Source organism: Mus pahari, chromosome 1 (genome assembly GCF_900095145.1).
Source record: "Mus pahari chromosome 1, PAHARI_EIJ_v1.1, whole genome shotgun sequence".
Classification (NCBI taxonomy): domain Eukaryota; kingdom Metazoa; phylum Chordata; class Mammalia; order Rodentia; family Muridae; genus Mus; species Mus pahari.
This window is the reverse complement of record NC_034590.1, coordinates 108456507-108468628: the sequence shown is the minus strand read 5'-3', so window position 1 is coordinate 108468628 and position 12122 is coordinate 108456507. Positions and strand designations below refer to the sequence as shown.

At 53.4% G+C, this 12122-nt stretch overlaps 1 protein-coding gene across 1 annotated transcript in view; it reads right to left on the bottom strand.

Moving 5' to 3' along the window:
• Positions 1 to 11224, bottom strand: part of Dpysl4 (dihydropyrimidinase like 4) — a 16832-nt gene extending 5608 nt beyond the window's left edge. The window contains exons 1-10 of the mRNA XM_021196306.1: positions 11070 to 11224; positions 7633 to 7721; positions 6917 to 7101; positions 5228 to 5392; positions 3625 to 3686; positions 3451 to 3531; positions 2873 to 2941; positions 2353 to 2473; positions 956 to 1112; positions 456 to 597 (exon numbers count right to left, since the gene is read on the bottom strand). Coding sequence (XP_021051965.1) covers positions 456 to 597; positions 956 to 1112; positions 2353 to 2473; positions 2873 to 2941; positions 3451 to 3531; positions 3625 to 3686; positions 5228 to 5392; positions 6917 to 7101; positions 7633 to 7721; positions 11070 to 11108 — 1110 coding nt within the window. The 5' untranslated portion in view covers positions 11109 to 11224. The remainder of the gene's footprint in view (positions 1 to 455; positions 598 to 955; positions 1113 to 2352; positions 2474 to 2872; positions 2942 to 3450; positions 3532 to 3624; positions 3687 to 5227; positions 5393 to 6916; positions 7102 to 7632; positions 7722 to 11069) is intronic.
• Between the last annotated feature and the right edge of the window lie 898 nt (positions 11225 to 12122).

The following is a 12122-nucleotide window of genomic DNA, read 5'->3' as shown; positions in this document are numbered from 1 at the left end:
CTCCCTCCTTTCCTTCCTTCCTTCCTTCCTTCCTTCCTTCCTTCCTTCCTTCCTTCCTTCCTTCCTCCCTTAACACGATTCTGCTGTGTAGCTCAGGCAGACTTTAAACTCTAAATGCTCCTGCCTTAGCGTCTAGAGTGCTGGAACTACAGCCTGTATCACTTGCCTGGCTATAAATGAATCCCTTTTTAAAATTTAAAGTTCTTCATTAACATGAAACAATTACCTATTTATGGCATGCAGGATGATGAATATGTCATTAATCTCCATGGTAGGGAATCCATAAATGTGACAGACTTGTCCCAAGGACTAGGTGTCTAGGTGCCGTCACTGCTAAACTAAGGCTTGGAGGGATAAGGCTGGTCTCTCACACACAAGTTCTGGTGGTGGAGACCTCCTGCAGCATGCTACTGACAGCCCTTGCGTCACCCCCATCTCCCCAGCCTTAGACTTACCACACATTTCTCCCAGACCACAGACATGCGCTCTTCTATACCGTTGATGCCCTCGGGGATCAGTGTGAAGTTATCTTTGCCGACAGCCTTCTGGGCAGTAGTGAAGGTGCAGTGTGCACTGCCTGTCACCTGGAGGTCCCCACTGAGAACAAGCCAGGGTCAGAGTGGGCCAGGGGCTGGCCCTTCTGAACTGACCACAGCTGGGTCAGCTCCAGCTTCCTAGGCAGCCAGCCAAGGCTATGGAAGAGACCTGAGCTGGTACTTCTGTACAGAAGGGAGAGAGTGGGCAAGGTGGGCATAATATGGAGGGCATGAACAGAATCGTGAGGGGCCAAGGGCAAGGCAGCACAGGGATGGGGAACCTCATCTGGGACCAGAGAGCCCAATAGTTCCCCAGCTAGCTTTCCTGTAGAAGCCCGGGATTCCTCTGGGGACGTCTGGAGGAAGCACGGGCTTGGAGACCATAGGCTGACCTGAGCTTTGGTGGTCTGAGTGCTCACCTGGACAGCAGAGAGGTGAGGTGGTCTGCAGTAGTAGGGTCCGGGTTGATAGGGGGTGAAGTGACGAAGGCCGCAGCCTTGGCCCAGTTCTTGCTCCAGTAGTGTGAGCCATCGGTGCCCAGGCTGGCAGTGATAGGTTCCCCAAAGACGACCACCCCTAAAATGAGCAAGGGTTATGGCAGGACCTCACTAACCCGTGCCCACTAGGAGCCTGAGCACACCGTGAGTCTCATACTGCCTGAGTCTCTGTCCTTACTTTCATGGCCAGAGAGAGCTTGTCCTCTTTTCTGGGGCCCCTGGCTAGTCATTGGCCCTGTGGGGTGATTCATTGGGAGATATAGTGGCTGAGACACTGATCCTTTCCGTACCCACAGCCTCTGCTAAGGGTCCGGCTGCTGGGCCCTCCAGCTAGACCACAGAATAGAACGTGACTAATTAAGCCTGTCACTTCAGACTCAGAGAGGCCTTGTGACAGATCTCTGAACTAGGCTGAGGCTGCTCCTATAAGGGAATGGGAAAGCACCAGGCTCTGAGTTGGGTGGGGACTGGTCCTGCTGCAGAGTAGAATCTTGGGAGGAGGGGTTAAACTCCAGGGTAAACCTCTCCCTTGTAAACATCATGGGTTTCTGTGCCAATCTTTGGGAAGAAAACTTGTTGCTGTCCACTTCCACTTCCACTTCCACTTCCACCTCAGGGACTTCACAGTCTCAATCAAGGCAGGGTTAGAAAATGGGTTCTCACTATGAGCCTGGGTGTGGGAATAGATACTAGATCCTCCGTTGTTCTTGAACATGCTGCCTCTTTTATGCATGACCTTGGTCCTATGCCCCAATCCTGTCCCTCTCCAGTGCCCTGGTGACTGCTGGGGCTTCCCTAGCCCTCTGAACTCACAGCCTTTCTTGATCCACACATGGTCTAGCCCATGCCAAACACAGCTAAGGACCTGCCAGTACATAGGTGTCTGACCCTAGATAGTCTGAGTGCTATGAACATGGAGCCCCTTGGCTCTCGGGATGTGGATCCCGGCTCCTGAACCCATAACAACTATGGAAATGAGCCCTCCTATGGAACTGAGAACCCCTCTCTGGTGCATATTCATAATTCTGCCCTTGGGTCCCCTGGGAACAGAAACACAGGGCCCTGGTTTGCTAAGAACTCCTAGTAGGCAGTTATTACTCTAACAAGGCTGGAGTTTAGGGTCCAGCCCCATCCCTCATGGGGACACAGGGCTCCTAAATGTCCCTTGAGCCTTTATCACAGGGACTAACATAAGCAGGTGCCCTGTGAAGAGGCCTACTTTTCCACTGGGTTTTGTCTCCTTACCACCTGGAGGTCCTCAGTTGTCAGCAGAGCTCTGGGAGGCTAGGAACATATGGGAAGCCAGCGCTGGCACTCACCCCTGCGCTTGGCTTGGGCAACCATGTCAGCTGCGCCCTTGCTCATCACCTTGGTGACGTACAGTGGGCAGTTGGCCTGCTTGGCAATGGTGACTGCTCTGTACACAGCCTCGGCCTCTACCTGAAGATGGTGAAGGGAGAGGCCAATCAGAACACAGTAAGCCCTGCCCGAGATTTCCTGACCAGATAGGTTCTGGGACACCCAAGATCACCTAGGAGACTGTAGGCACTGGAGCGTCCCTGTTGGAGCAAGGGCCCAGTGAGGCCTCAGTGTCTAGAATCTGGGTTGACCCACACAATTCTCAGGGCCCAAGTGCACTGCCTTCTTGCCTCGGGGTAAGGGCTGTGGGGTGAGAAGTGGTTAAAATGATTTGGGTAGGCAGAGGGTCATGGCACTAAGCCCCGCAGGATGAGGACAAAATGAGCAGAGTACTACTCAGGCCATGAAGCAGGGCCAACTTGGCACAGCGCTGGGGGTCGGGGTGGGGAGATGGTATAGATGGAGAAGAAGGTGACTTACCTCTTCTGGGTGGCTGAGCACATGACCCTCAGGACCAGTGATGCCTTGCTCCAGCAGGCGCTTCTGTTCCTAAATGACCAATAGAACGCTTTGTTCCAGCCCTGAGCATCCCAAGCCCTGGATATGAAGTGCCTGGCTCACAAGCCCCATACCTCGAGCATAGCTCTGGGCCCCTGGCCTCCCAGAACAGAACAACCACAAAGAAACCAGAGCAGAGCAGACTTGGGAAAGGCTGACCCAAGACAGGCAGCCACGTCCCTTACCCCTCCTGACCCTGCATTCTTCCAAGCAGTACTTTGGTAAGATCTGTGACCATCATGACGGGAGAAAAAAAAAAAAAAAAACCCTATGTTTTTCCTAATACCACAGCTATGGTTTGGTTTAGGGAGTTACGGCTCCCTCACTCATAGGCTGTTTGACCTTTGACTTAACATTCCCCCCTCTCCTTAGGAATCCAAGGGTCACAGAGGTCACAGGTCTCATTGTCTCCACCCAGATTTGTCTCCTCACTGGCCCCACATATTAGGAGTCACCTTGACCCACCCAGCCGACCCTGTGGGCAGCAGAGCCTCTCACACCTCCTCCACGATGTCCCCGTTTTCTGCGTGCACCTGGGCCACGGCTCCCAGGTCCCGGATGAGGCTGAAGATTTCATATATCTGTGGAGACAGAGTTCCATGCTTGTAGGGTCGTCTCTCCAGCAACAGCCCAAGGCACCCCACTGACTCCTTCCCTCAGAACCCTGCTCTCACCTGACCGTCAGTACACTGGCACCTGTCCTTGTATGCCATGAAGACCAGGAAGGAGTTCACACCTAGAAGAGAGGCTAGAGAGGCTCAGACACCAGGAGAGGAGCCCTGAGACAGCAGCATTCTCCCACAGAAGCTGCACTGGCTGCCATAGCATCCTCCTGCAGGCAAACCTTCTCCATCAACAAGCCATGTCACACAATAGAGTTGGCTGTGTCTCAGCCACTCCCTTACTGCTGCTCAACACCCCAAGCTTGGAATGCTTTGCTCACCCAGTAGGTACATGAGGAAAAATAGACCTACTATCATCACCACCAACTGTCAGGCACTCCTGCAAGGCACAGAGCAGTGTATCAGGCATGCTGCCTATGCCCCATCCTCTCTCTTCAGGAGAAGCAGCCAGGCCTGGCATGCTGGGGGGAGCCACTCTCGGCCCATCTGGCATGTCACCTGCCTACAGGTCCTGAGTCCTGCTTCACCACACCACAACTCACAGCGCATGTTCCTGATACTCTGAGCTGGGCAATGCAAGTCTCCAGGCTGGGACCTCAGACACATAGGAGGGGGAGGGGTGATGTCCACAGTCACCTGACCAAGAGCAAGGCTGAGCCTTCTCAACTTTTGGGCAACTAGAATCTGCTCAGGACTTCCCAGGACCAAGACTGATGAAGGTCCATTGGGGCCTGAAGGTAGCCCCAAGCCCACCCAGTCCAGGGCCCTATCTCCTTGCTAGCTAGAAATAACCTGGGGCACCCTGGGAAAAATGGTGCCACCCTCCCAGGTGATGACCTGCATGTGATGTCAGTTTCTGATTAGGAGGCAATCGTGACAGGGAGAGGGAGCGCTGCAGACACCCTGTTCAGAGGTATGAGGCTCTAACGGCAAGCTGGAGATCAGACTCCACTACACTCAAGTGGAGGAGACATCGGGCCCTATGGTCCAAAGGACATCAGTGTGAGGACTATCATTCTCTGGAAACCAGAGCCCAAGGAGATGGCCTTGGGTCCATAGCAGGCAGCTGTGTCCCTTGGAAGTGTCAAGGGTTCTATAGTCAGGAAGTTCAGTGTCTTGGCCCTACTCCTCTGTGAGCTACAGATGCCACATGGAACTCAGTGGAAGACATGCATCCAGGACAATACCACTGTTGGTCAGCCCACTCATAAACCCTGCCGTGGTTTTAGCTTTAGGGCTTTGTGTACAATGGAGCTAAGTCTTTACTTACAGGTGAGTCAGTGTCAATACAGAGCTTAAAACAACCTGTTAAGAGAAAAACCAAGTGAGGGAAATGTGGCTGCATCTCTGTCATCGGGGCATCTCACTTTAAACAAACAAACAAACAAAAACAGAGAGCCAAAGACAGCATGGTTGCTGAAGTTTCTGTGGGAAATCCAATTATGGGATGTGTTCGCGGCACAGGAGAACCTAGTCCAGAGTCTTTGAAAGCAGAATTGACTTTGGATGACTCTTTTCCGACTCAGTTCCTAAATCCCCACCTTCTGATCAGGCTGGCAGACTGCAGCAAGTCACAGGGGTTCTGGAAGGGATCCCCTGGTCTTCCTGCAGACATTGCGACCCCCAGGTACCACTGCCCCTCACTGCTGCCCACCTTTGTCCCTGACTAGGGCCTCCAGCTCTTCTTTGGTGCTCTCGTGCCAGCGAGGAATGTCCACATGTAAGGAGTAGTCACAGCAGGCTGCACTGTCCGCTCGCTCCCGCCACTGTTCATAGGCTGCCAGCAGGCTCACACCAGCATCAGGAAACACATGGTCCACTGTTGGGAACAGCACAGTTATCCAGGCTCCCCAGCCCGGCCAAGATGTCCCACTATTATCTCCAAGGGAGATTTGGGTTCACATTCTGGAGACCAGAGTGGGATTGGAGGAAGATACAGCAGTGGGTGTCCTGTCTTGCTACCTTCCCTGTTCTGGTTAGCTCATGGGTATCTTCTGATCACATCCCTCCATCCTCTCTGAGGAGAGCTCTGAGAGGGGAGCCCAAGTTCAAGCCACCTCACTTCCAGCAGACCTTGGCTTCCTGGGGAACAGCAGTGATGGTCAGGGTTTTTACAGCTGTCCACAGTGCTGGCCCTGTGGACCTGAAGGCTTCTAGAAAACTCTTCCTACTGAGTCCGTTTCCATGGCCTCGCTGACTCCACAAGGCCCAAATAGTTCCAAATCACTCCTGTGTGTGGCCACTGTGCTGGCTCCTTCCAGAGCCAAACACTGCTCACAGGCCAATCCCGGGATGTGCCAGGAGAAAGTTCAGAGGGGCTGCTAAACAAAACAGTGCACCTCAGGAACCAATGGCTGCCTCGTCTCCAGGCCACACTTCCTGTACTCTACTCATACACCACTCAGATCACCAACCAGGCATGGGCTCGTGCACAACATAGCCTATGCTTCAGCCTTATGTATATCCTGTTTGTGTTTCCAGAGACACTCACTAACGGGTCATATAACAGTGTAGCTGTGCTGGCTCACTTGGGCTACCACATGCACTTGAGCAGGCGCCTGCGGTGGTCACCTTGCTGCTAGTCTTCCTTCAGTCTGTGAGAAGGTGAACCAAATCAAGCTGTGGGTATAGCAATGGCTGGGTGTTGTTGTGAAGTGCCCAGACTCCCTAGGAGTCTATCCCCTGGTAGCAGTAGGGACAGGACTTACTGGGTACCAGGCGCACAAAGAAACTTATATGGTAAATCCTTTATCCTCAGACCTTACGGATGAGCCCTTTCCTCCTATCCTGAAGGCATATAGCACGTGTATATGGGGCGTAATAATGAGGCCACTTACAGAGATGTGCACAGAGAGAGCTCAAACACGGAAGCGTGAATGTTCTGTCTCGAAAACCATAGCCTCAATTCTTGACACAGGCAAGTACTTACTGCAAACAGATTTCAAAGGCAGGGTTCAGCCACAGCTCCTCTGGTCCAGAACACTGGGATTTCCAAACCACAGCTTCTGGCCAGCTGCCAATCCCCTAGGGGGAGTAAGTGGGCACAATTCTATTTATCCAGAGCCCATCAGCATCCTAGAATGAGCCAAGGCAAGTGGCCCAGAAAGAGATGCAGGAATGGCCAGGGTATGTCCAGCATGTTTTAGATGGAGACATAACAGAGGAACAGAACTGAGAAAAACCACCTCTTGCAATAAGGAGATTCACTGTCCCAGCATGCCTAAGCATCTACAGAAACCCAGCCTCATACTCAGTGTTGTGATAACACAAAGATGCACATGGAAGCTGGAGCCACTGTTATTCAAGGTCTCATGATTATCTGGCAAGCTGCCCGCACACTCACGTATCATCGTGGTCCCACCCGCTAGGGCCGCCTTGGTGCCCTGACAGAAATCATCAGCTGGGGTCATGCCCATCACAGGCATCTGCAGGCGGGTGTGGACGTCAACTCCCCCAGGCAGCACCATCAGGCCATGAGCATCGATGGTTTTGATGCCCCCAGGGACGATGAGATTCTCTCCAATTTGTCTGAAAGCGACAAAAAGAGTCATCACTGTTCATACAGAGCTCCAATTAGAACTCAAGCTAGCTCCATGCAGTGGCTTTAAGTGAGGTTTGGAAATCTTGCCTGAGAGGAAAAGGCAGGCCAGATGGCTACCTATCTGCCCAGATGTCAGAGAATAAAACTCACACTATCTCGGGAGAGCGGTGCAGAGAGCCCAGTGCTGTGCCAATATGGCTTCCTCCTGCCCTCCACTGAAGCCCCTGGACTGACCGGTACTAGAGCTCCTTGGCACATAGAGCAGAGGAGTGAACAGCTTAGCATCGCCAGGAGCCCAGAAAGGCTGTGATAACACAAAGCTACACGGACGCTGGACCCATTGTGTTTCTCAAGGTCTTATGATTATCGAGTCTCAAGGACTGTTCCCAGGGACAGGGTTTTTTTGGGGGGAGGGGGGAGTATCTGCATGATTTCCACCTCTAAGCAGACACCTGAGTTCCAGGTAACCAACTTCCACACATACACAGATCTACAAATACCTCTGGGTGGAAACTTACTTAATCAGACCATCTTCCACATACAGATCAGCATGAAAGGACTGGTCATCGTTCACAATCTTCCCACCTTTGATGAGAAGGCGGTCGCTCTGACAGAGACAAAACAATGGGCGCTGAGGGAGACGTCTTAGACTACTAGGAATGTCTTTCCCTGGAGTGACAGAAATGTTTTGACGCGGCTTGTAAGCCATAAGAGCCAACTCAAAGGTGCGTTGATAGTACTCCAAAGCAGTATACTCATAGCAGGGTCTGACACGGCCCTGGCACTAACTGCTCAGCAGATGCTGAAGGCAGGGGGCTAAGTGTAGACACTAGAACAAAGCTGTGCTGGTGAAAGTCTGGTGGGCTATGTTTGAATCTTCCTTCTGACCATCAGGGGGCAAAAAAAAAAAAAAAAAAGAAGCTGGCCTGAGGGAAGGGCTGGTGACCTCCCAGTCCTGACATAAGGCACCTGGATGTTCCTCTTCCACCTGTACTGACAAAGGTAGATGGGCAGTAACAGAGCTGGACTGTTACACCAGAGTGCTACAGGCCCATGATGGGGCTAGAAGCCAGACATCTTAGACTTGAATCCAGAGGTTACAACCCCGGTATAGACAGATGGAGGCAGCATGTCTCTAACGAGGCTCAGGTCACAGAACTGTGAGAGGAATGCAGGCTGCCTTGAGCATCACCAGGCTTCTCTGGGGAACTAGTACTGGAGACCAGGGTGGTGGGACAGAAGTAAAGGATTGCACCAGATCCTGAGGCAGGGAAGAGCTTGTGTAGGTATTAAGTCTCAGAACAACATGAAGGTTCCAGTAAATGGGGAAAGCAAGACGAAGACCAGGTATCAGAGGTGGGCAAGTTGAGATATACAGGTTTCGGAGTCCATGGGATGACACTGGGGCCAGGAGCATTTGATTAATTCTTTCTGATACAGAGATGACCTACGCTGTCAGAAAGAAAACTGATTATGATATGGAAAGGGGAAGCAAGATGGCTGCTTGAATGGCTTCCTAGGTTGTTCAGGGAAGGTGAGAGGCTCTTGGTCAGTGTTACTGACATGGGCATGAGCAAACATATTTGATGGGGACTGGGTGTCGATGGGCAGAACTAACAGAAAGCCGGTGAGCACAAGGGATGGGCGGTGAATAAGGAGGCTCCAGGCTCTGATGCAGTGTGAAGACATTCAGGTGGGTAAGGCAAGCCCTCTGTGGGCGAAATTGGAGGCAGAGAATAAAACTGATTGGTTCCATTGCTTAGGATCCATAGGACAGATACTTCAAAGACCAGCCCAGAGGGAGGAGTCAGGCAGAAAGGGGAACTTGCAGATGGAACTCTTGCATGGACCTCAGAATCAGTGGCCTGGCTTTGGTGGCAAACAGTGGAGACACACAAGGAACAGAGGGGCAGATGGAGAAGAAACCTGTGGCTGCCCCTTTCCTACCCATTACAAGCCCCAACTCTTCCTGTGAAGTAGCCAGGGAAGCTACTCCTCATTGAACAAGGAAACCTGGCTACATGCCCCAAATTCCTGTGGCCCATGTGGCAGCCAAGCCAGACCTTCAGGCCAGCTTCAGCTCTGTTATACACCAGTGTGAGGCCAGGAGAACCAGTTGAGAGAGTGCCAAGTACAGCCTTATCAGCCTACAAGGACGACAGGGAGCCCTTTGTATACTCCACTGTTTTGACCAACTGCCTAGTATTGGGCTGAATTCTCAGGGTTCTCCTATTCTGTCACTACCACACAGTCTTCCAAAGGCCTGGCAACTAAGCCCAGACTACATCACGCAGCCCCCTACCCACACATGATTTTTAAGCTGGTTGGGAGAAACGATGAAAAGAATGACTTGTCAACATTTTGTGAAATCCACATTGCAGCATGTAGAGATGAATGAAGTTCATAGGTCCATTCCTGTCCATGAAATCACCCTGCCCAAGAGTCCTCAAACAAGACAGTCATGGTATGGCTCTCAAAGCTGAATGGACTTCCCATCTGGCCCGTCGTAGAAGTAGCTTGTTGACTATACCTAGCATGGCTGCAGCTCCTTTACAAACTCTCTCCAAATGTCTGAGTGCTCACTAGCTAGCCTCACTAAGCGTTAGTATCTACATAGGCCTACAACAGCCACCCACTTTGCGGGGCTGGTACTCTGGGCCACACCCCTCCTCTTCCCCTCTCCACCGAGCCATTATCAGAAAAACCTAGGAAAGCTCAGCCCTTAGGAGGAATCTCTGAGCCAGAAATCTTGATTTCTGGGGGTCCTTGTTTAGACTCCTATTTTCAGGTACCAGAATTTGCACTCTGGGGTTCCCCGGGTTTGGGGGAGCAAGCCATACTGTGATATACACCATCTAGATGAATGGGAATTCCAGTGAGCCCTCTCTCTTTTCATGAACACTGCTTGACTAGGCAGGAGACTGCTACAGCCATCTCTACTCACTGCCAGCTGGCTGATGGGACATTTTCCTCAGGCCTGGACCCCTAGGAACAGTAGGCAGTCAAGAGGCAGGAACTACTTTTGGTTCCTCTGATAGGAGAAGAGGACTCCCCGCGGAAGGCTAGGGAGCTGACCTCTCCAACAGCCTGATTAGACTCCAGAGCTCTTAAGATGAGAACAAGTCTAGAGCTTTTAAAAGACCTCCCGGAGCCCGCGACCTGGTCCAGCTGATCCCAGCCCCCCTTCCATTCCCCTGAGGCTTCCAGCAACCCCATTGGGAAGGCTTTGTTTCCTGACCGGCAGGGTGGACACACTGACCTCCCACTTTCTGCGTGTCTGTATTGAGGAAGTCTGTGCTGAAAGGGGGCTCTGTAGGGATGTTGGTTTCAGTGGTCAGTTAGTACTCACCTCTCCATGGAGTCTCCGAACCCGGCTTCGTGCAGGGGCTCGGGGTCTCCAGGGACACCAGATCTAGCAGCCAGGGCTAAATCGCTTTGTCTCGGACAAAGCGCTAGAGACACGAAAGCGAAAGCGGCGCGCCCAGGGGGTAGATGGCCACGGGCTGCTCTGGGAGCAGCTTCGGATGTCCGAGTGCCTTGAGGCCCCGGGCCAACAAAGGCTGTGTCCGCCAGGCGTCCTGGAGACAGAGCTCCAGGCAATGTCCACTTGAACCCCATCCGCTCCACGCCAGACCCAGCAGGAGGCCGGCCACCTATGCTCCGGCTAGCAGGCCGCTCGCGCACCCGGCCTCTCCAAGCGGATCACCCGAGTCCGGAGAGCTGGCGGGCCTGTGCGCCTACTGCGCAACGGGTTCCGCGCGGCCTGGAGAGCTCTCTCTCCGCTGCTGGCGGCGCGCGAAGGAGAGGGCAGAAAAGGCTGGCGCCGGACTGGGGACTGGAGCGGGTGTGGGACTCACGGACAGGGCCGGGAGGGTCGTCCGTTGAGCGTGCAAGCCAAGCCACTCCCGCCGTGGGCAAGGGGCGCAGACGCAGCGAGGGCGGGGGCCCAACTCACCGTTATCCGGGGAATGCTCTTCTTGCCTTGGAAGGACATCCTGATCCACGGGCGGGCTGAGTGTCCTCGGTAGGGGCTGCGCTGGCGTGGACGTGCAGACGGGGACACGCGCGGAGCTTGGGAAGTCCGAGTGTGAGCTAGCACGGCTCTGGGCTCCGATTAGCTTATTTGCATCCAGGCCCCGCCCACCGACCTTCATTTGCATCCGGGCCCCTCCCCCTTGCTCCGGTTTGTGCTGGCTTGCTCGGAAATCTTTCCCTTCCCCTGTTCTTTTCCCTCCCTCTCTCCCAACCTTCCCCAAGAGCATCCTGGAGGCCACAGGCTGGGACCACTGCACCCCGGTCCACCTGTGCAGAGTAGAGAGGGATGGGTTACGACCTGTCAGGACGGACCAACATGTATGAAGTTTGCTGTCAGGGAAGGACAGGAGAAGAGTTGCCTGGCCAGCCTGGCTCCACCTAGCCTTGTTCTGTGGTGGCCCGAGGCATCCTAGGCTCCAGGGTTCAAAACCAATTCTCACATCTGGGTGGAGGCGCTGCAGGAGCCAAAATCTAGCCTAGTATCTCTAGCAAAATCCATATATATTCAAGGAATGGTTCCGGGTTGGAGCGCAATCGCCTAGCCTGGTGTGACCGCGGGACTAGGGAGATGCCTAGGCCAAACTGTTCCTTGGCAGGTCACACCAGTCTAGGGTAGGAGGGGGAGGGGTCATTGAAGTGGCAGAGAAAAACAACCAAGACAGAGATAAAAGGGCTGGACTGGCACTGCCAGGGAAGACCGAGGTAGAGACTCAGGGTAGAGAAATCCAGGTGGGACCAATAGCTAGCCAAGCTTCCCACCTCAGCCTGAGTCCTACATCCTTTACCTGCTGAGGCCGGCAGACTGGGGCCCCGTTGGGCAGGCCCCAGGGACAGATTGTGTTGGCTGGATCATCATTGGGGGACCCCTGAGGACTTCTTCAGGTGGTGCGTCCATCAATAGCTCTTATTTTCCAAGACACCCTCCACACAGCAGAAGAAAACACCAAGCTTAAGCCCAGCCAGAGGCTTCACA